Source organism: Corylus avellana, chromosome ca5, assembly GCF_901000735.1.
Source record: "Corylus avellana chromosome ca5, CavTom2PMs-1.0".
Classification (NCBI taxonomy): domain Eukaryota; kingdom Viridiplantae; phylum Streptophyta; class Magnoliopsida; order Fagales; family Betulaceae; genus Corylus; species Corylus avellana.
The window spans coordinates 4906113-4926672 of NC_081545.1; the positions used below are offsets into that span (position 1 = coordinate 4906113).

The following is a 20560-nucleotide window of genomic DNA, read 5'->3' on the forward strand; positions in this document are numbered from 1 at the left end:
GCACATGGGCTCGCTGCCCTAGCAGTGAAAGACAAATTAGATATGGTGTGGTTTACCAACCCGCCGGCCTGTATCTGTGAAATTTTGCAAGCAGAGATTTCTGCGTTGCATCAGCCAATATAAATGAAAGTCTGCAATTCTCAAAAAAAAAAAAAAAAAGAATGAATGATATATATTCTTTGTAAGATTTTGTTTATTTTACTCTGTATTTTTCTGAAATGATTAGAACTTTATGTGTTTTATTTGTATTGAAATATAATAAGTATCACACCAACAATATCAGAGTTTCCTACTAATTTTCTATTAATATTTTGATAATCAGAATTCAAGTTTTCCACTTGCTACTTTATTTTTATTTTTATTTTTTTTTCATTAAGTACATGTTTGGTATACTTCAAAAAAGAAAAAATACATGTTTAGTAATGTACTGCGTATAACATTTAGTATGTATTTTCATTAAAAGAGGCGTAATAGATTTTTGCACACACCTATTTTAACTTAATTATAATGACAAATACGATTAGATGCATTTAAATTTTTGAAATTAAATTACAATAAAGAATCCCGCGCATAACGCGGGATAGTGCACGTTGTGTGCTAGTAGCAATAATAATGAAAAGAGTCTGTCCTAATCATTCATCAGCATCTACATTTGAATGGTTTAAATTGATGCAAATATAGTTTAGAACGACTTATCTTATCTTATCTTATCTTTCAGTCTTTTATTAGGTTTCTTTGTTAGTCTTTTATTCTATCTTATCTTTCAGTCTTTTATTTGAATTAGGTTCCTTTGTTAGCCTTTTATTTGGTTTAGTTGTCTTTCGTAGACTTCTAAACTGACTTTATTTCATTGTTATCTTAGGACTAGGGGCTATAAATATATGCTTATAGCCTTTAGCAATTTAGTTTTCATTATTTGTTTTGTTTATCAATAAAAAATAGTCAGAGTTGAGTTTCTTCATTATTTTTTCTTAAAACATAGATAGTCTCTATTGTTTGAGAAGATTTCTTTGATTCTTGTGATAGCCCTTCAACTTGCTGTTTTCTTGTTCACATGGGGATACTATATGAAGTGAAAGGTAGGAAACATACCAATCGAAGATGTGGGAACTTTGTGCAAAGTTTACTGTCGGCAAGGTCTGAAGTAGCATCTATTGATTCTGCATATGGAAGAAAATCTGATCTAACAAAAGCCTAACAAAATGAAGATGAACAACAACAAGAGTGTTTAATTGGTGACTTACAAACCTCAAGAATAATTGGTGCACTAGGCAGAGATTTAATCCGATTCCCATTTGTAGTACAACGGCTCAATCGGAAAGTTTGGGATGTGAGCGATTTTTTGCCAATCCTCACCTATTCCTTCTTGACATCTTTCCTCTAAGTGAGGACATCTCACAATTGTCAAATAACGTAGAGAGGTGAGGCGAAGCATCCCTTCGGGCATTGATATTAAATTTGGACAATTGAGGATCTGAAGCGTCTGAAGCGAAGTGAAGTCACCTATCCATTCTGGTAAAGACATCAGTATAGGGCAGTCCCCAATGTCAAGCCATTGCAAAGTGGTAGCATGTCTAAGCTCCCTTGGGAGAGACACCAAGTTTGCAACATTGTTTATATATAGATGACGAAGTCTTGTAGGTCCAAAGCATTGTATGCCCTCTTCATCCTCATTGCTGATAAGTTCCCCACATTCACTAATCAGCAAATGTTCAAGCGCAGTGAGATGTTGAAATAGTGGAGACATGGATATTTTCAATTTACCACACTCCCCAATCAACAGTCTCAAGTGAAGTGAGGTTTTGCAGCCACTCTTCTGGAAGATATTCAAGTTCCTCTAATCCATTAAGAAAAAGAGACTTCAAATTGGAAAAATCAGAAAATGGAGAGGAAGAGGATGGTGATATGACTGGTATTAGAGACATCGTAGAGCAGTTTTTTATATTTAAATAAGTGAGGCAAGGAAATGATGGGAATAATGGAAAATGATGATGTGGCTCATACTCTGCTGTTACTGTTTCTATCATCCTCCACCATCCCTTCAACTTAGGCAAATTTTGAAGACGGATACTTTGAAGTGAAGAAGATGACACATCACTATCATCATTGCCAATATATTCCAACGCACTTAATTTAGAAAGATGAAGATACTTGAGAAAAGGGAATTGGTTTAACGGTGGGATATGCTGGCACCATCTACAACTCCATATGCTAAGAAAAACCAAATTCGAGAGTGAAGACACCCAGCTAGACAACTCCACACCAGCGTACCCATCTATTAATATGCTTTTCAAATTCAGGTGTGGCCGAAAGTTTTGCAACAGCTGTTCATCATTTGCAATTGCCTTATCAATATCATCATCAGCTTCTGGATCCCACCGTAATCCCAAATGTTGAAGGTATCGTTTCCTCTCCAAGTTTGTAGCCTTGGCCTCTACTGGATAAGATCTCAAGTGCTCTAAACCCTTTATACATAAGCTTCTTCTCAATTCATTTAAACCATACAATTCGCTTAGCCCACCCTTTGGCTTGAAGACATGACTTTCTTTCTTCCCTAAAATGTAGTGCGACAATGTCTGGAGAGCGGTCAACTTTTTCAGCCCATGCGGCATATGAGACAAGCTACACCCATAAATTTCAAGATGCCTAAGGCTGATCAAGTTTGACATATCTTCTGGCAATTCTGTAAGCCCACTACAATAATCAAGATTTAGTGTTTGCAAATTTTGCAATTTGGTTATAGAAGTGGGGAGTAGTTTGATACCTCCATTCCAAGAAAGATCAAGAAATCTTAGATGCTTTAACTTGCCAATGGAATTTGGCACTTCTTGAATATTTGAGCAACTCAAATTCAAGGCACGCAAGCATTTAAAACTTGAAACAAGTGTATCAATGATTGATTTATTCCACCCAGCAAGTACTTCAAAATCTCTATTCACTATTGGAAGTTGTAGAAGAAGCGTTCTCATTTTGTTTGCCTTGAGCAAGGGAGCTTGAATATCACTGAATGAATATACACGATCAAATGCCACATAGCGAGTTTTTTCAACTATTTCTTCTGCATTTGGATTTAAAATTATGCACTCGTTCTCTGCCACAGATTGTGCAAAATCATGAATAAGGTCATGCATTTTGCATGATTTTATATCACCATATGCATTTCTATGTGGTTCTTGGAAAAATGACCCCCAAAGCAAATCCATAAAATACTCATGACCCACATCTTCAAGACATCTATTTCTATCTGAAGAATGAACAAAGCCTTGACTTATCCATAGCTTAATCAACTCTTGCACTTGAATTTCATAATCTTTTGGAAATACTGAACAAAAGGCAAAACATTGCTTCAAGTGTAATGGGAGATGATCATAACTCAATTTAAGTATTGGAAAAATTTCACCTTCTTGTTGAGTTACATTTAAAAGTTCATTGTTTTTAAAGTACAACCAATCATCCACTGAATTTTTGAAGTATAATATACTCCCTATGCTCCTTATAGCAAGTGGAACTTGTGCACACTTTCGTACAATCTCCCTTCCGATTTTTACTAGCTCTAGATTCTTTGGCTCTTCACCGTTTTTAAATGCCATTTTTTTAAATAAATCCCAAGAATTGTTTTCAGATAGGCCTCCTAGAAGATACGGTGACACTGTACCTGTAATTTTTGCAACTTTCATGCTACGTGTAGTAATCAACACTTTGCTTCCCCTTAGGCCACCCACTAGCAGTGTTTTCAGGTTCAACCATTTGTCACGATTCTCATTCCAAACATCATCTAAAATGAGTAAAAATCTCTTTCCACCAATTATTACTCGAAGCTCACTTTGCAATGCATCCATCTCAAAGCTTTCAGGTATCTTCTTAGTTGTTGATTCTATGAGCTTTTGAACAATAGTTTTCACGTCAAAAGGATCAGAGACACACACCCACACTTTTAGATCAAAATGTCTTTGGACGTGCTCATCATTGAACACATATTTAGCAAGCGTGGTCTTGCCTAGTCCACCAATCCCAACTATAGGAATGATGGAAACATTCTCTTCCATGTTGGAATCCAGTAACAGCTCTTTAACATCCTTCTTTTCATCATTTCTTCCAATGACATCTTCATTAAGCACAAAAGAGTGCGTGTCTTCTCTTTTCCTATGCTCAGGCGGCTGCGTCGCTATAGGACGCTCAACTAGGCCAAATGTCCACCTATCAGCCGCAATTTCATGCAGTCTCTTCCTAATTGCCTTAATCCTATGACTCATTTGAAGGCCATATCCAAGTTGGTTTGATTTGGAAAAGAAGATGCGTACCTGTAATACCCCAAAATATTTAGTGTAGTCCATCCCAAAAAAATTTAAAAAGTTGGGCTATGTGAGTAGTTAGGCATAATATAGTGCTCATGTTTGTAATTGTTTTTGAGCCAGAAGCCATGAGTTCAAATCCTGACTCTGCCAATGCAACCTTCATTTAATTAAAATATTTCACATATTAAGTATCATCTATTAGAAGTGAGTTTGAGCCCGGTAAGTGTTGAAGTGGTGATTAAATTAAATTATTAAATTTACTTATTTAACAGATAGCTAGGCTTGTGAACCTAACACATGGCAAAGAGAGAATAACATAAAAGATAAATAAAACCATGTTGATTAGAGTCACACCATCAACAATAGAGCTTTTGGTAGAGTCTCATCATCAAGGAGAAGAGGAGTCATGCCTCACACAAAATATATGTTTATCATTAATCATAATCTAATCTTCATAGGGGTACCAAAAAAAAAAAAAAAACACTTTAATAAACTCTGAGAAATTTTAACCCTAAATTGATTGACTTTTGGGCCAAGCCCATTATTAAATTATAAAATAACTATGACCCTATTTTGATTGACTATGGGTCATGCCCAATATTAAATTGCAAAATACATTAACACTTTAAAATATAAAACCTAAAGTCTCATCCTGCATTAGAGCCCTCACATCTTTATACTTTCAATTCCTAGCCTTCCCTCTTAGAATTTCTTTAAACCACATAAGTTGTAACACTTGGGATAAAATAGAAATTTTGAAGTCCAAAAAATTCAGAAAAAATGAATAAAATACATGCCATAAGCAAAGGTAGGTTAGATACGATGAATCCCTGAAGTGTTGGACAAAAATAGTGTGAAAAGTGAGATCAAAACATAGAAGAAATTCAGAACTAGAAGGTTTCTTTTGAATTAACTAAGTCTAGTTTGAAAGAAACAACATCTTCCATGTGCCATAAGAACACACGACAAAAACAACCAAATGCTCTCGTTCAAATTAAACAGGATCTCGTTTGAACGACATCACATCTTGCACGAATTAGTATATGCATTAGTCAAGGACAAGGGGAAAAAGAAAAAAAAAAAAAAAAAAACACACTCTCGTCCAAATGAAATGAGATCTCATTCGAACAACATGACATTTCCATGTGTCAGTTGAGAAATGTGCAGGAAAAGCGAACAAACACAATCTCGTTCAAACGACATCGCATCCCCACCTGTTAATCAGCGTGTGGGATTAGGCGAGAGGAGACAGTACTGACTCGATGTGCATTTACTCTCATTCAAACAAGATATACGGAAATTTAAAAAAAATAAATAAATAAATAAATAATAATAATAAAATAAATAAATAAATTTTATTTATTTAAGATAGTAGTGCAACCCGGGACCAAGAGATTTCTCTTGCTTCTTTTCGTCCAACAAATCAAGAGGGGTGGTTTCTATCGTGTTATTGAGTGATCTTAAGTACGAAAGTGAGAGGCTTATGCAAGGAAGGTATGGAGAAGGAGAAATCTCGAAGAAAAAAAATAAAGTATAGGAGCTAAAAGTGTCTTAGTAAATGGTTAAAGGGAAAGATAATGGAAACAAACACATCAGGGGAATCATAGTATGTGCATATGGTTATGATAAAATGTTAAGCAATGTTTTGATTTAAGTTCGTTGTTCATTATTGATATTGTTATTTGCTAGCTTCAATGATTGCTAGGTCAATATTTTGTTTTATAGATATAAATGGTGAAATAGTCGGATGCACGGTTCGGTGATTCAAGCTAAAGCAAAGTCTCTCTCTAAATTTTACAGAAAAATGAAAGTATTGACCATGGTGTTTACCTCAAAAGAATTTTCTTACATTTCTTTTGTATTTTCAAAGTTAGGAAATATGTTTAAAGGAAAGCCTTAACTAAACTTTCAAAAGAAATGACATTTTATTTTTAAGGTTTTTAGTAGAATAAGAGAGACAAGTTTATCAAATAAAGGCTCACGTCACACAGGTTTGAGTGGATATATGATGCACGAAGACATAGTTAATTAGGTTCTTATTTTTAATTTATGTTATAGTTTAGGTTATTAGTATTTTAATTTGTATTTTAGTTCATTTTTGCCCCAAGTCAATCAGAGTTGGGATTTAGTCATTGAGTCAAATTAGAATTAGGGTTTTGTCAATGTTTATTTAAGTGTTATTTTGTACTCCACTAGAGCAGATTAAATTTGATGAAAAAACATATTTTGTTTTGAGGTGCATGTGGCTTCTCTTCCTTCCCTTCTTTTGGGTTGTGTGGCTCAATCGCATTTCTTTTCCCTCTTCCGATGTTCTTTTTCAACTAAATCCATTTATCCTGCATCAACTTACTAAACTGTATACTCATAGCTCTACTTATAAAATGTTTATTTTACAACACTATTGGAACACCTCTGGCTGCTGCTCCAAGTGGTATGATATTGTTTGCTATGGCTCTGATACCACTTGTAACAACTTAGGAAAAAGCGCTAGCCACATCTGTACTATCACCCCAAAATGACAAGTTAATTTAAAGTTTAAAATTCATTATAAAGCTCAGTTTCACCTAATAACTAGGCAATGTAGGACTTAACACCCATGACTATCTTTATAAACCACTCACTCTATGTGGACTTCTTCTCATCTTCTCAATATGAGACTGGGGTGTTACAACTATAGCCGTACAAGAGAGGCAGATGAGCCAGATGGGTATGAAAAGCATGAAATGAGCACCTAGCTTTGTGGTCTATGGTTAGGGGAGCTCCTTTCGGTAATGTATAGTTTTTGTAAAGTTCCTAATGAATATGTAAGGTTAATGGAAGTTATGTACATCTACTTTTAGTGCTTCAAAAATTTATTTGTTACAACAGTGAACCAATTTAGCAATTTTTTTTCTAAATTTTAATTAACATTTTTAGGTAAACTGACCCTACTTCGAGTTAGTTAGGTTTAATGTTAAACATTTTTTGGGATATGTGTGTAATTAAGGAAAATATCAAGGTCATGTTTGCAATTGTTGTAGGTTAATTTATGAATTTACCTGTTTTGCCTTCTTATCCTGTGTCATCACTTGTCTTCGTAGAAGTTTGGTGGAGTAATCATCCAGCAAGTCGTCGGCTTCATACATGGCATCCTTCAGCTTTTCAAGCCAATCTCTGACCGCACGGTTCTGGGCCTGCTTCTCCTCGGCATCAGAAAGCACAGCTTGAATGGTGGAAACTGTGTTCCCAAGCTTTCGAAGCTCATCTTTGAAACTCCAAAGAAGTCCAATCTCTTGGAGAGCAAGAAAGCCCAGACTCTTACCGATACTCCCAGCAATGTTGAAGATAACCAATTCGGCCATTTGATGTTGGTGAGTGAAGCAAATGCTAAAAGCCGCTATTGAAGTTGAAGGAAGATGGTGTTTGCTGTGAAGCGGATGGACATGGTCAATTGCCATAAAAAGAAACCAACATGCCGATAAAAAATCCAAAAAGAAAAAAATCATAACAAAAAATAATATTATATATGGAGAGAGCCATCGAGTTTGAATACAAGATTATTAATGTATTATCAAGTTTGAATTATTGTGCAAATGCAAATTAAATATGATCAATCTCCTGATCAATTTCTAAGAATCCACAGCAAAAGTTGGTGTAAGGTCAAGTGTGGGGGAGTTGCATTCCTCACCCACCCAATCCACTCGCTCAATTTACTTTCTTTTTTTATTTCCATTGCCTTCACCCACCCACCGACTTACATTCATTTGGTTTCTGCTTCGTCCTTTCTATGGTCGTCTAGAGTCCATCACATCTGACGTGGCCATGTTTGTTTCTCTCATATTTTACTTCTTAAATCTTAATTATAATCATCTAACCATTTGTGTACCATATATATTCTAGGGTGTGGTTTATTGACTTTAAAGAAATTCTCAAAGTTTCCTACTACACGCTAGCTAGAGCTTTTATGTCATATGAGTTCGACTTTCACAATAAGATTTTTTATGTCTAATTAGTGTAAATTACCATGAATCTCACATCTATCTCGATTACGCCATGTCAGGCCTTTTTTTAATTCACGAGACGTGGTCACCTGATTGATATAAGATAGTATTTCATCAACCAAAGAAATTTTCATAATATTATAAGCTACCAAACTTATTCTAAATCAAGATTTAGTTTTGTTTTATTTGTATATGAAATAAGTATTTTTTATAAGATTTTCACAGAACCCTAACTAATTAAACAATTTTACATATTCAACATTTGCTTATATATCATCTCTAACAAATGATATGATGGTGCATTTAATTTTTCGTGTGATATAAAAAACATAAACTAATAATCATTTATGTTTGTTTTTGTTGGCTAATTTCGGTTAGAAATAACCAAATCTTCAAGGACGGTGAGATGTTGAAAGAGTGAAGACATGGATATTTGCAGTTTATGACACTGCGAAATCCTGAGTCTCTCAAGAGAAGTAGTGAGGTTTTGCAGCCACTCTTGTGGAAGATATTGGAGTTCCTCTAATCCCGCAAGAAAAAGGGACTTCAATTTGGAGAGATCAGAAAAGGGAGAGGAAGAGTAGGGCGTTGTTTCGCTCAGTTGTGCTACAACTGGTAGTAATTAAAGACATAATAGGCCATTCACTAATATAAAAATCAGAAAGGCAAGGAAATTATGGGAATAATGGAAGATGATGATGTGGCTCGTGCCCTACTGTTAAGTCTTTGGTGGATAAAATCATCTGGATTTTAACATTTTGAGCCATTCATCCTCAATTGGAAGAACCCTCCATTATTTCTTGTATCCCAACCATTGGTGTTGATGGCAGATGATCATCTCTTTTATCTACCAATTAATTCAATTCCCTCGTAAACTCCAAAATCTTGGGTCAATCCATCTTGGTAAAAATTGTTATAGATAGAGAGATTGAACTTTATAACAGTAGCCCTTGTGCTAACAATATCACGAAGGTGCAACCAAAGCAAGTGTATGGAAGACTGGTACACTCGCACAAAAAAGCTAAGTTATGTTAGAAGAATTTGATACTGAGAACTGCTGCCTGTTCTTCTTTTGACCTTTTCCTATATAATTTTTTTAAAAAAATTAGTCATTGGATTTGTAAGACCCACATGAGTGAAGGTGTGAATTTTACTGATCCAATGGATTGACTTTCTTTTCGGTAAAAAAAAAAAAAAAAAGAATTGTATGAGCAAAAGACATGAGAAGGACATGTAGACTTCTTCTTTGAGTCTTGCAAATACAACGCAAGTATTGTAGACAAGATTCGAGGCACCATACAAGCACTAATGACATCGTACCAAGGCTCACCATCAAAGGATCAAATGTTTTACAAAGGAATTAAATTTTGAAAAGTAATTGAATTATTTGGTGTGAATGAATCTCAAACTTCTTGAAAGTTACAAAAACTGTTGGAAGAAAGATTGGCAAATTTGAAAGGGATATTTACTCAACAAACATGTGAGAGTACAGTTTTTCTGCAAACGTTAAGTTTGCACGTACTCAAAACATCACGTTTGCAGAATAGTTGCTTCACCTTCTCTTCATTACAACAAGAAGCAACTGTCGTGTACTCTCAACGATATAATTACCAACTTGGCTTGGTTCCTCTTTGAAGATACAAACCCGGACTCCTAACACATTAGAAAGGGGGTTGAAGAGGTGTTTACCAATTAATGCGGAATTTAAAAATAATAAACCACACAAACAATCACCAAATATAAAGAAAGAAATAAATCAATCAACACAAGTAATTTGGTGACGAAGTGGAAACCTTTCGAAAAACTCTCCAAAAGTAAAACCACTCCGGGGCAGCCAACCCAAAAAATCAATCCACTATAGAAAAAACAGAGTTACAAGAAGTTCACTTTTACAAAACCTTTGTAATGGATACTCTCTTGCTTTAGATAAGCAACCCACTAATCTAACTACCATAGTAGATCTTCAGAACATCTGGAAATTTCTTCTACTAGATCTTTTATATATTAGAACTCCGATAGGCTTCATGCATCACGAGATATATGGACTTGTGTGATGCACAACTTTACTCTAGAAGACAGAAAATAGCATGACGGCTATAAACACAATTTCTAACCACTCCTAGCACAAGGTTCTATGACCTAAAGTTGTTACAAATAACTTACAAGAAATCTCTTTAAATAGACTTGAGAAACTTGAGCAGCAAGAAAGATATCTGAATCCAGAATATTATGGAAGTAGGGATTCTGTTCGAACGGTATTAGGTTAAACCTTAAGAACAAGGTTTTCTTTGAGTGGCTTGTCTGAATGGTCTTTGGAATGAGGTCCCCGGGTTTCCGTCCGTTCGAACGGATATTGGAACGATGAATAGAACGAAGCGTTTGAATGCTACTTGGAACACCACTTGGAATGAACCGCTCTGGAAGTCTTCCTTCGAACGCCCATTAGAACCGGACATACTGGAATGCTTCGTTGTCTGCATCGAAGCAGACTTGTTCAAACACAGCAAAACCTGTTTATAAAGCGATTACAACACATGTTTCGATCACTGAATTTGCTAACATAAGAACTAACACTTATCCATTGCCAGCAATTATCATAATTTATATCTCCGTGGATAATCTTGACTGAAAAAACTAGTTTATAAGTTATAAATAAATAAATAAATTACAACACAATCAGATAACACTTTACAGCAAACTGGATATGCAAAATAGAGACAAATTCTAGGTGCTTCTAGTGGGCAAAATAGTTCTCCCTAATCTTGAGCAGATTTTCTTTTTGTTCATTGTTCTTGCCTAGAAATTCAGAATGCACGGTAACCAAGCTGCAGTCCTAGAAATTTAAATCATGTTTTTTGGAGGACACTGGAACTGCCTTTTGAAAGAAACACGTTGATCTGATACAGTTTATCAATTTCTTCATGTTTTTTTTTTTGGTAAGTAATTAGCCGAAGGGAGGGGGAAGTGGCCAGTGGGAGACCAAGGACCATTAACACTAAAACCCAAGACTTCGAATCCTGTTTCAGTTGTTGTGGTTGTCCTATGGATGAGACGAGAATGAGTCATATATGGCTGTCACTTCCAACTGCAGATAATTCCCAAATTATGGATAATACACTTAATATGACATGACTCACTTGCAAGATTAGTAATCTGTGATTATGTTCAGTCTGTGATAGAGATAAGATTAGTATTAGATAGGTTGAAGGTTTAAGACTTGAATTGGAGTCATTAGGATTCAGTCATTTCAAATTAGGATTATGTTATTTAAAATTAGGATTATGATTAATTAGGAGTCTTGTCAATTCATGAGTCATCTTTTTGTATCTATATAAAGACTAGCTGTGATTAATGAAAAGCAGAGAACTTACTCAAAAGGAGTTATTGTGGCCTCTCTTACCCGAAAGGAGTTATTGTGGTTTCTCCTACCCGAAAGGAGCTACACAAATCCCATTCCCGTCTCAACCCAACCTCGTGTATCCATCAGTCTGCAGCCTGTTTTAACACCATAATTCTTGCAAGCACATAAGCTGGGAAGTATGTCCCATCTAGATCCTCTAGCATTTCTGAGTATGAACCTGACAAGTGGACATACGTTTTTAAGTAACATGTAATACCCTGCCTCTCACAACAGGGTGAGAGTTTTGGGATCTTAAAATTAATCAGGTAATACAATAACTAAGACCCTAGTTAAATATCCAGGATATAGACCTATTATTTGTTAAGTGAAAGGTTTAGAATTCACATATCTAAAGATCATTATCAGTTTTAGCATTCAAAGCTCCTTTCACTTCACATGCATAATCAGATATCATTAAATCAACATACTTGAGACAAAAGGTAACAATAAAGAGTAGTTAGATGGTATTTGGTCAATTTGTAGACTGGGGTTAAATAATATGTGTGGACTAGTAGAAGTATTTGGAGTGTTAAAAATGATATTAGTTTTCTCTCATATATAGTATTATTATGATTTTAATTTCTATGTCTAAGATGTAATCACCTGCTTTCACATGCATACCTGCTTTGATGCATGAATCACACCTGTTGCCGCTTGGCATTACTCTAAGCGAGAGACAAAATTACAGTAAAGCCTCCATCAATTTTCATGTTGTTTTCACTTGCAAGAAATGAGCTCATCATCTCAAGTGAGCATTCGTTGTAGTTTTTTATTCCAAATGATAAGATGTTTAAGACATTTTGCATTATAAAATCTTTTATTTTCTTCTCCAAACTTTTCTCAGCAACCAAATCGAGCCAAATACACATATTCCATATCTAAAATTGTGCATGTCTAAACTAAAATATCAAAATTGGGGTTTAAAATACAGAAATCAGGATGATTACCCAATCGACTCTTGAGGGGGGCCACTCCTTCAAGCTCTGGCTCTTCCCCAAGGTTTCCTTTAGGGGGAAAAAATAGCTTCCCTTTAGAGCTCTCTGGGCCTCTGTTGCTAAATTGAGACATTTTCAACCAGGGAGCAAGTTGAGTAGAAAAGGCACAAGCTCGAGCCAAGTTCCAAGAGGAAGTAGAACCATGGGGGCATGGGGCAGAGAGGAATGGAAACCATAGTCCAAAACTTGAAAGAAAGATGAAGAATACAGAATGATATAAAAGCATGAGTCCTTTTTCAGCAAATAACATGATAAGCACCCTCTTCACAAGATCCTCCCCCTGACAAACATCCTACCACTACAACTTTCAAATCCTTAAGATCTTTGAGAAATCATTACAAGCCCAGTGCTTTAGATGCTATTCCAAGAGTAACATAGTTGCCAAATTTGGTTTTCCAACCACAACATTGATATACCTTTGAAAAGATCAACAAAGCAGCAGAGACGTCATATTATTGGCCCAGTTTGGACTAAAAAATCAAGCTTTCATATTTTTTTCCATGTCATCTGTGAAAAAGCAAATGTGGAATGAACAATTGTACTGATGAAAGTAAGGATACCTAATTCCCAGGTTCTCAACTTATTCCATTGTTGCTGAGTGAAGTTTTGAATTGGCTCCAAATCTTAAATAGTGAGTGCTTCATTTCGTTCTGCACACGAAATCTGATAAAAATCAGAAGCTCTTCCAAATATCAAAACCCTCAAAAGTGAATGAGGAAGAAGGAATAGCATTGGCATATACTATTGGTATACATGTTTTTCCCACTATCAGATAAAAGAGAGAAACATATACCAACTTACCAAGTCCCTTGTTTGCATCTGCTGTCTTAACAATAGTGGGTATATCCAGGCATATATAGTCAGTCTCCGCGAACCAAACGAGCCCTAAATCTGTCATATCCAAACAGATTGCAGAAATCCCCACATGATTCCCACAACCCATTTCATGAATTGCTGCTTCCTAAGCATGCATCCAATGACGATCAAAATTAAAAATCAAATAATAAACTCCAAAATTACCAATGAAAATAGTGAAAGTGTAAATTCCATCCATGAACGGAGCTACTACCAAATAATTAGGCCCCAATAGCAATAATAATGAAAAGAGTCTGTCCTAATCGTTCAACACTATCTACATTTGACACTAGGAAAATCCTAACAGAAACAATTTCTTAGACACGTGGGGATACTATATGAAGTGAAAGGTAGGGAACATACCGATCGAAGATGTGGGAGCTTGGTGCAAAGTTTATTGTCGGCAACTGCAAGTCTGAAGTAGCGTCTATTGATTCTGCATATGAAAGAAAATCTGATCTATATCAAAAGCCTAAGCAAAATGAAGATGAACAACAACAAGAGTGTTTAATTGGTGACTTACAAACCTCAAGAATAATTGGTGCATTTGGCAGAGATTTAATCCGATTCGCATTTGTAGTACAACGGGCTGAATCGGAAAGTTTGGGATGTGAGCGATTTTTGGCCAATCCTCACCTATTCCTTCTTCACATCTTTCCTTTTAGCGAGGACATGCCACAATTGTCAAATTACGTAGAGAGGTGAGGCGATGCATCCCTTCGGGCAGTGATATTAAATTTGGACAATTGAAGATCTGAAGTGTCTTAAGCGAAGTGAAGTCGCCTATCCATTCTGGTAAAGACATCAGTGTAGGGCAGTCCTTAATGTCAAGCCATTGCAAAGTGGTAGCATGTCTAAGCTCCCTTGGGAGGGACACCAAGCTTGTAACATTTTCTATACATAGACGACGAAGTCTTGTAGGTCCAAAGCATTGTGCGCCCTCTTCATCCTCATTGCTGATAAGTTCCCCACATTCGTTAATTCCCAAATATTCAAGCGCAGTGAGATGTTGAAAGAGTGGAGACATGGATATTCTCAGTTTACGACACTCCCAAATCCGCAGATTCTTAAGAGAAGTGAGGTTTTGCAGCCACTCTTCTGGAAGATATTCAAGTTCCTCTAATCTCCCGAGATAAAGAGAATTCAATTTGGAGAGATTGGAAAAAGGATAGGAAGAGGAGGGTGTTGTTTCGCTTCCCGGTGCTACGGCTGGTATTAGAGACATCAAAGGGCAATTATCTATATCTAAATAAGAGAGGCAAGGAAATGATGGGAATAATTGAAGATGATGATGTGGCTCATGCTCTGCTGTTGCTGTTTCTCTCATCCTCCACCACCCCTTCAACTTAGGCAAATCTTCAAGACAGATACTTTCAAGGGAAGAAGATGACACGTCACTTTCATTATTGCCTAAGTACTCCAACGCACTCAATTCATAAAGATAAAGATGCTTGAGAAAAGGAAATTGGTTTAACGGTGGGATATGTTGGCACCATCTACAACTCTTTATGATAAGATGAACCAAATTCGAGAGTGAAGACACCCTGCAGCTAGAGAACCCCACACCAGCGTACCCAACTATTAATATCCTTTTCAAATTTAAGTGTGGCCGAAAGTTTTGCAACAGCTGTTCATCATTTGCAATTACCTTATCAATATCATCATCAGCTTCATCAGCTTCTGGATCCCACAATAATTCCAGATCTTGAAGGTATTGCTTCCTCTCCAAGTTTGCAGCCTTGGCCTCTACTGGATAAGATCTCAAGTGCTCTAAACCCTTGATACATAATTTTCCTCTCAATTCATTTAAACCATTCAATTCGCTTAGCCCACCCTTTAGCTTCAAGACATGATTTTCTTTCTTCCCTAAAATGTAGTACGACAATGTGTTGAGAGAAGTCAACTTTTTCAGTCCGCGCGGCATATGAGTCAAGCTACACCCATCAATTTCAAGATGCCTAAGGCTGATCAAGTTTGACATATCTTCGGGCAATTCTGTAAGCCCACTACAATTTTCAAGATTTAGTGTTTGCAAATTTTGCAATTTGGTTATAGAAGTGGGGAGTAGTTTGATACCTCCATTCCGAGAAAGATCTAGAAATCTTAGATGCTTTAACTTGCCAATGAAATTTGGCACTTCTTGAATATTCAAGTTACTCAAATTCAAGGCCCGCAAGCATTTAAAACTTGAAATAAGTGTATCAAAGATTGACTTATTCCACCCAGCAGGTACTATAAAATCTCTATTCACTATTGGAAGTTGTAGAAGAAGCGTTCTTATTTTGTTTGCTTTGAGCAAGGGAGCTGGAATATCACTGAACGAATATGCAGGATCAAATGCCACATGGCGAGTTCTTTCAACTATATCTTCTGAATTCGGATTTACAATTATGCACTCGTTCCCTGCTACTACTGATTGTGCAAAATCATGAATAAGGTCATGCATTTTGCATGATTCTATATCACCATATGCATTTGTATATGGTTCTTGGAAAAACGACCTCCAAAGCAAATCCATAAAATACTCATGACCCGCATCTTCAAGACGTCTATTTCTATCTGACGAATGAATAAAGCCTTGAGCTATCCATAGCTTAATCAACACCTCAACTTTAATTTTAGAATCTTTTGGAAACAACGAACAAAAGGCAAAACATTGCTTCAAGTGTAATGACAGATGATCATAACTCAACTTAAGTATTGGAAAAATATCATTTTCTTGTTGAGTTACTTTTAACAGTTCATTGTTTTTAAAGTACAACCAATCATCTTGTGAATTTTTGAAGTATAATATACTCCCTATGCTCCTTATAGCAAGAGGAACCCATGCACACTTTCGTACGATCTCCCTTCCGATTTTTACTAGCTCTATATTCTTTGGCTCTTCACCATTTTTAAATGCCATTTTCTTAAATAAATCCCAAGAATTGTTTTCAGATAGGCCTCCCAGAAGATACGGTGACACTGTGCCTGTAATTTTTGCAACTTTTGCGCTACGTGTAGTAATCAACACTTTGCTTCCCCTCAGGCCACCCACTAACAGTGTTTTCAAGTTCAACCATCTATCACGATTCTCATTCCAAACATCATCTAAAATGAGTAAAAATCTCTTTCCACCAATTATTACTCGAAGCTCACTTTGCAATGGATCCATCTCAAAGCTTTCAGGTCTCTTCTTAGTTGCAGATTCTATGAGCTTTTGAACAATAGTTTTCACATTAAAAGGATCAGAGACACACACCCACACTTTTAGATCAAAATGTCTTTGGACCTGCTCATCATTGAACACATATTTAGCAAGTGTGGTCTTGCCTAGTCCACCAATCCCAACTATGGGAATGATGGAAACATTCTCTTCCACAGTGGAATCCAGTAACAGCTCTTTAACATCCTCCTTTTCATCCTCTCTTCCAATGACTTCTTCATTAAGTACAAAAGAGTGTGTATCTTCTTCTCTTTCCCTATCACTACAAGAAAGTTGTTCATTAGGGGCGACTTATTAGGGGCGACTAAAAAGTCGCCCCTAATACTGAACTATTAGGGGCGACTTTGAAAGTCGTCCCTAATAGTTCAGTATTAGCGTCCACCTAATAGCCGACGCTAATAATGGGTCGAAAATTGCACTATTAGCGTCCACTTTATAGTGGACGCTAATAAGTCGACCCTAATACACGCGCGGGAATTATCCGAGGGGCGGGAAAAATTTAAGCGGCAAAAAAAAAAACTTTTAGGGTCCATAATAGTCGACCCTAATAATTAACAAATAGCGTCCACTTAAGTGGACGCTATAAGCTGGGAAAAAAAAAAAAAGAAAAAAAAAAATCACAAAAAAGTTCAATAGGGTCGACTCTAAAAGTCGACCCTAATGCGTATGTATTAGGGTCGACAAAAGTCGACCCTAAAGAGTCCGTAGTAAAATAAAAAAAAAGTTAAAAAAATTAAAATAGATGACTAATAGCGTCCACTCTAAGTGGACGCTGAAGATACATCATTAGGGTCGACTCTAAAAGTCGACCCTAATGCTTATGTATTAGGGTCGACAAAAGTCGACCCTAAAGAGTCCGTAGTAAAATAAAAAAAAATAATCCATCTGTTATTGCGATCGATCGCACATTGTGTGCGATCGATCGCAGTAACAGAATGTTGAAATCCAATATTCGATTACTGCGATCGATCGTAACCATGGTGCGACCGATCGCAACAACAGAAAGTTGGAATCAAACTTTCTGTTACTGCGATCGATCGCACATTGTGTGCGATCGATCGCAGTAACAGAAAGTTGGAATCAAACTTTCTGTTATTGCGATCGGTCGCACACAAGGTGCGATCGATCGCAGTAACAGAAAGTTTGATTCCAACTTTCTGTTATTGCAATCGACCGCACCCATGCAGAAAAGCTCAAATATATATATATATTTTATTGCTGCCCAATAACATCTACTAAAATTGTGTATATATATATCACTGCATTATTTAAAATTTTGAAATAAAGTGACACAATATGCACTGTCGATTCCATCCTCCTAAAGAAAGATTTTAAATTGTATATATTTGCCATTTGGTTAGTTGTTACATATGGACTAATTTGAAGAGTTAATTCTCATTTCATAATTCATATTAAATTTTACAGATCTAATAGTGTATATATATTATATGATGAATATATTGATACCTTATGGAAAGATTTTACACTGTTAAATATAACAAAATAAAATCTAAACAGTAAAATAATTCATCTCAGTTTTAAGTGAAAATATATTGATACCTTGCAATTCAAAAACCATCTATGATGTGCAAATACGGGGTCATTCCCATAAGAAAACACAAAAGCAAGTCAAAAGAAACAAAACTAAAGACAAATAAAAAGATTAACTTAAAACATACTAAACAAAATAAAAGGGTAAACTATGGGGTGCCTCCCATGAGCGCTAAGTTTAATGTCTTTAGCCAGACGATAGTCCCTGCTTACTGTTGTCTAGAAGATGATGCTCCTGCAGATGGTGGTGGCAACCGGTTGACAATGGACTGCATCAATTCTTCTAAGGCGCCTAGGCGTTTGTCCATCAATTCGCTATTTTTCCGAGCCTCCTTTCTTTGGCCAGCCAACTCTCTCCGAAGGCCAGCTATTTCTTCACTAACTGAGCGGTTTCGTGCTTCACGAAAAATTCTCGGGGCCTCCTCCTCAGCTGCCTCTGCATCAACTATTGGTTCATCTTCGGCCATTGGCTCGGCCTCATACTCTTCCGCAGCAGCTGCTGGTGCTGGAGCTACCTGGGGCATGTGGGAGAGGCTCTTGTTCCATTGGCGAATGCCAAATATGGGAGTAGTAGTGACTGGTTCATCAGCTGCGGTACCCTTGACGCCTTTCTTCCAGAGGATGTAGGAGATTAAGTATGGGAAAGGCAACCCCCATGAATGTGTGGACCCCGCTCCTCCAACGTGCACCCATTCCAAAATTTGTAAATTTGCTTCCAAATTATGTCGGGAATGGAGTACCAAGCACCTTTATGGAAGGCGTAGAGTGCTTGAAGAAATTGATCCCGCCTCTGACTTTTGTGCCCCAAGGGAAACGCATTACGGTGTAATACGGAGTCCACAAACCAAAGCCGTTGAGGTAGCTTAGATCGGCTGGCGGCATTATGGTGGGCATCGGCATACATCCCTTCGCACATGTCGTCAATAATTTCCGCCACGTAGAAGCTGTCCGGTTGGTCAGCAAGTTGTGCGGCTTCTGGAGGTTGCTCATCATTGCATTGAAGGGCAGCAGCAATGTCGGCCCGTGTTATGTCAATAGCTTTCCCTTGCACTTTCGAAGAGAGGGCAGCTATGTTCCTGCAGTCATGATATAGGTGGACATAAAACTCGATCACCAATTTTCTGTAAGCAGTGGGGGTGACCGGCTTGAAAAGCTTCTTTAGCCCCCGTCGCTTTAACTCGGCGACCGCCCATTGAGTCCCCTCAAGATTTTCAAAGTCTTCGCGAATGGCGAAAGTGGTCTCAAATAGCAGCTCCCGTTCCTCAAAAGTGGGCGGGGGAGAAGTGGCTCGGGTATCAGACCCTCGGGAGGACAAAGCTCGAGTTCTTGGCATGATGAGCGTGATTGGGGACTTTTGTCGAACACCTGGCGTGCACTAGAGATAGGCAAAATTGCAAAACAACACAACTTCGCTCAAAACCCCCTGCAAAAACATCCAAACCCAACCACAACAAAGCAATGTGGGTGGATGAACACCCACAATTGCAGAAATATGAGAGAAAAAAAAATCTCGTGAAGGTGCTCGTGGTTGGGGTGTTGATGGGAATGGGGAATGGGGTGTAAAGTACTAGAGGTGGTGAAAACGTACCTGGTATGGTTGCCGGAGAAGACAACCGTGTGGTGGTTGTGTGGTAGAAGTGATTGGCAATGGTGGACGAATCAGTTGTGCCGGAGGTGCGTGGACCAAGCGTTGGAGAGGTGTACGGCGCAGTGGGGAGAAGGAAATTTTTGTGGGGGTGGGGGGAAAGTGACCTAAAATAGGTCACGTGGTGTGCTGTCCGAGTGCGATCGATCGCACACCTAGTGCGATCGATCGCACTTGGCCAAGGATCCGCGTGTTTGATTCTGTGATTGCGATCGATCTCACCCAATGTGCGATCGATCGCAATCACAGAATCACCATACATACATACATATATATATATATTTATATTTTATGCAATTATTATTTTTTTTAATTTTTATTGCATAATGTACAACAACTTCGATTATGATATGATCAAATGTGAGATCAAACTTGAAACAATTGAAATTGAATGTTTGATTAGACATCCAATTGGTCCAACCTAGTGCATTCGTAAGATCGATCGTGATAACATCAAATAATCGAACAAAATTTAAACAAATTAAATGTTCGATCGAACATTTAATTGAACTCTAAGCATTTTCTATTATATTAGTGCATTACTTAAATTGATCGGGATACAATCAATAAAACTTGACATGATTAAATGATCGATCAAACATCCGGTCGATCCTAATGAATTAGTTCGATTGAT

At 37.0% G+C, this 20560-nt stretch overlaps 2 protein-coding genes across 2 annotated transcripts in view; both read right to left on the minus strand.

Annotated features, from left to right (window-relative positions):
* Positions 1-1279: 1279 nt before the first annotated feature.
* Positions 1280-7636, minus strand: LOC132181607 (putative disease resistance protein RGA4). Its single transcript, XM_059594854.1, has 4 exons — positions 7334-7636; positions 3656-4301; positions 1765-3322; positions 1280-1676 (listed from the first exon to the last, which is right to left on the minus strand). Exons 1-4 carry the CDS (start codon positions 7634-7636, stop codon positions 1280-1282), a joined length of 2904 nt encoding a protein of 967 aa, XP_059450837.1.
* Positions 7637-14186: 6550 nt separating this feature from the next.
* The window catches only part of LOC132181608 (putative disease resistance protein RGA1), a 6931-nt gene continuing 557 nt past the window's right edge, over positions 14187-20560 (minus strand). Inside the window, exons 2-3 of the mRNA XM_059594856.1 lie at positions 19127-19256; positions 14187-16986 (exon numbers count right to left, since the gene is read on the minus strand). Coding sequence (XP_059450839.1) covers positions 14187-16986; positions 19127-19256 — 2930 coding nt within the window. The remainder of the gene's footprint in view (positions 16987-19126; positions 19257-20560) is intronic.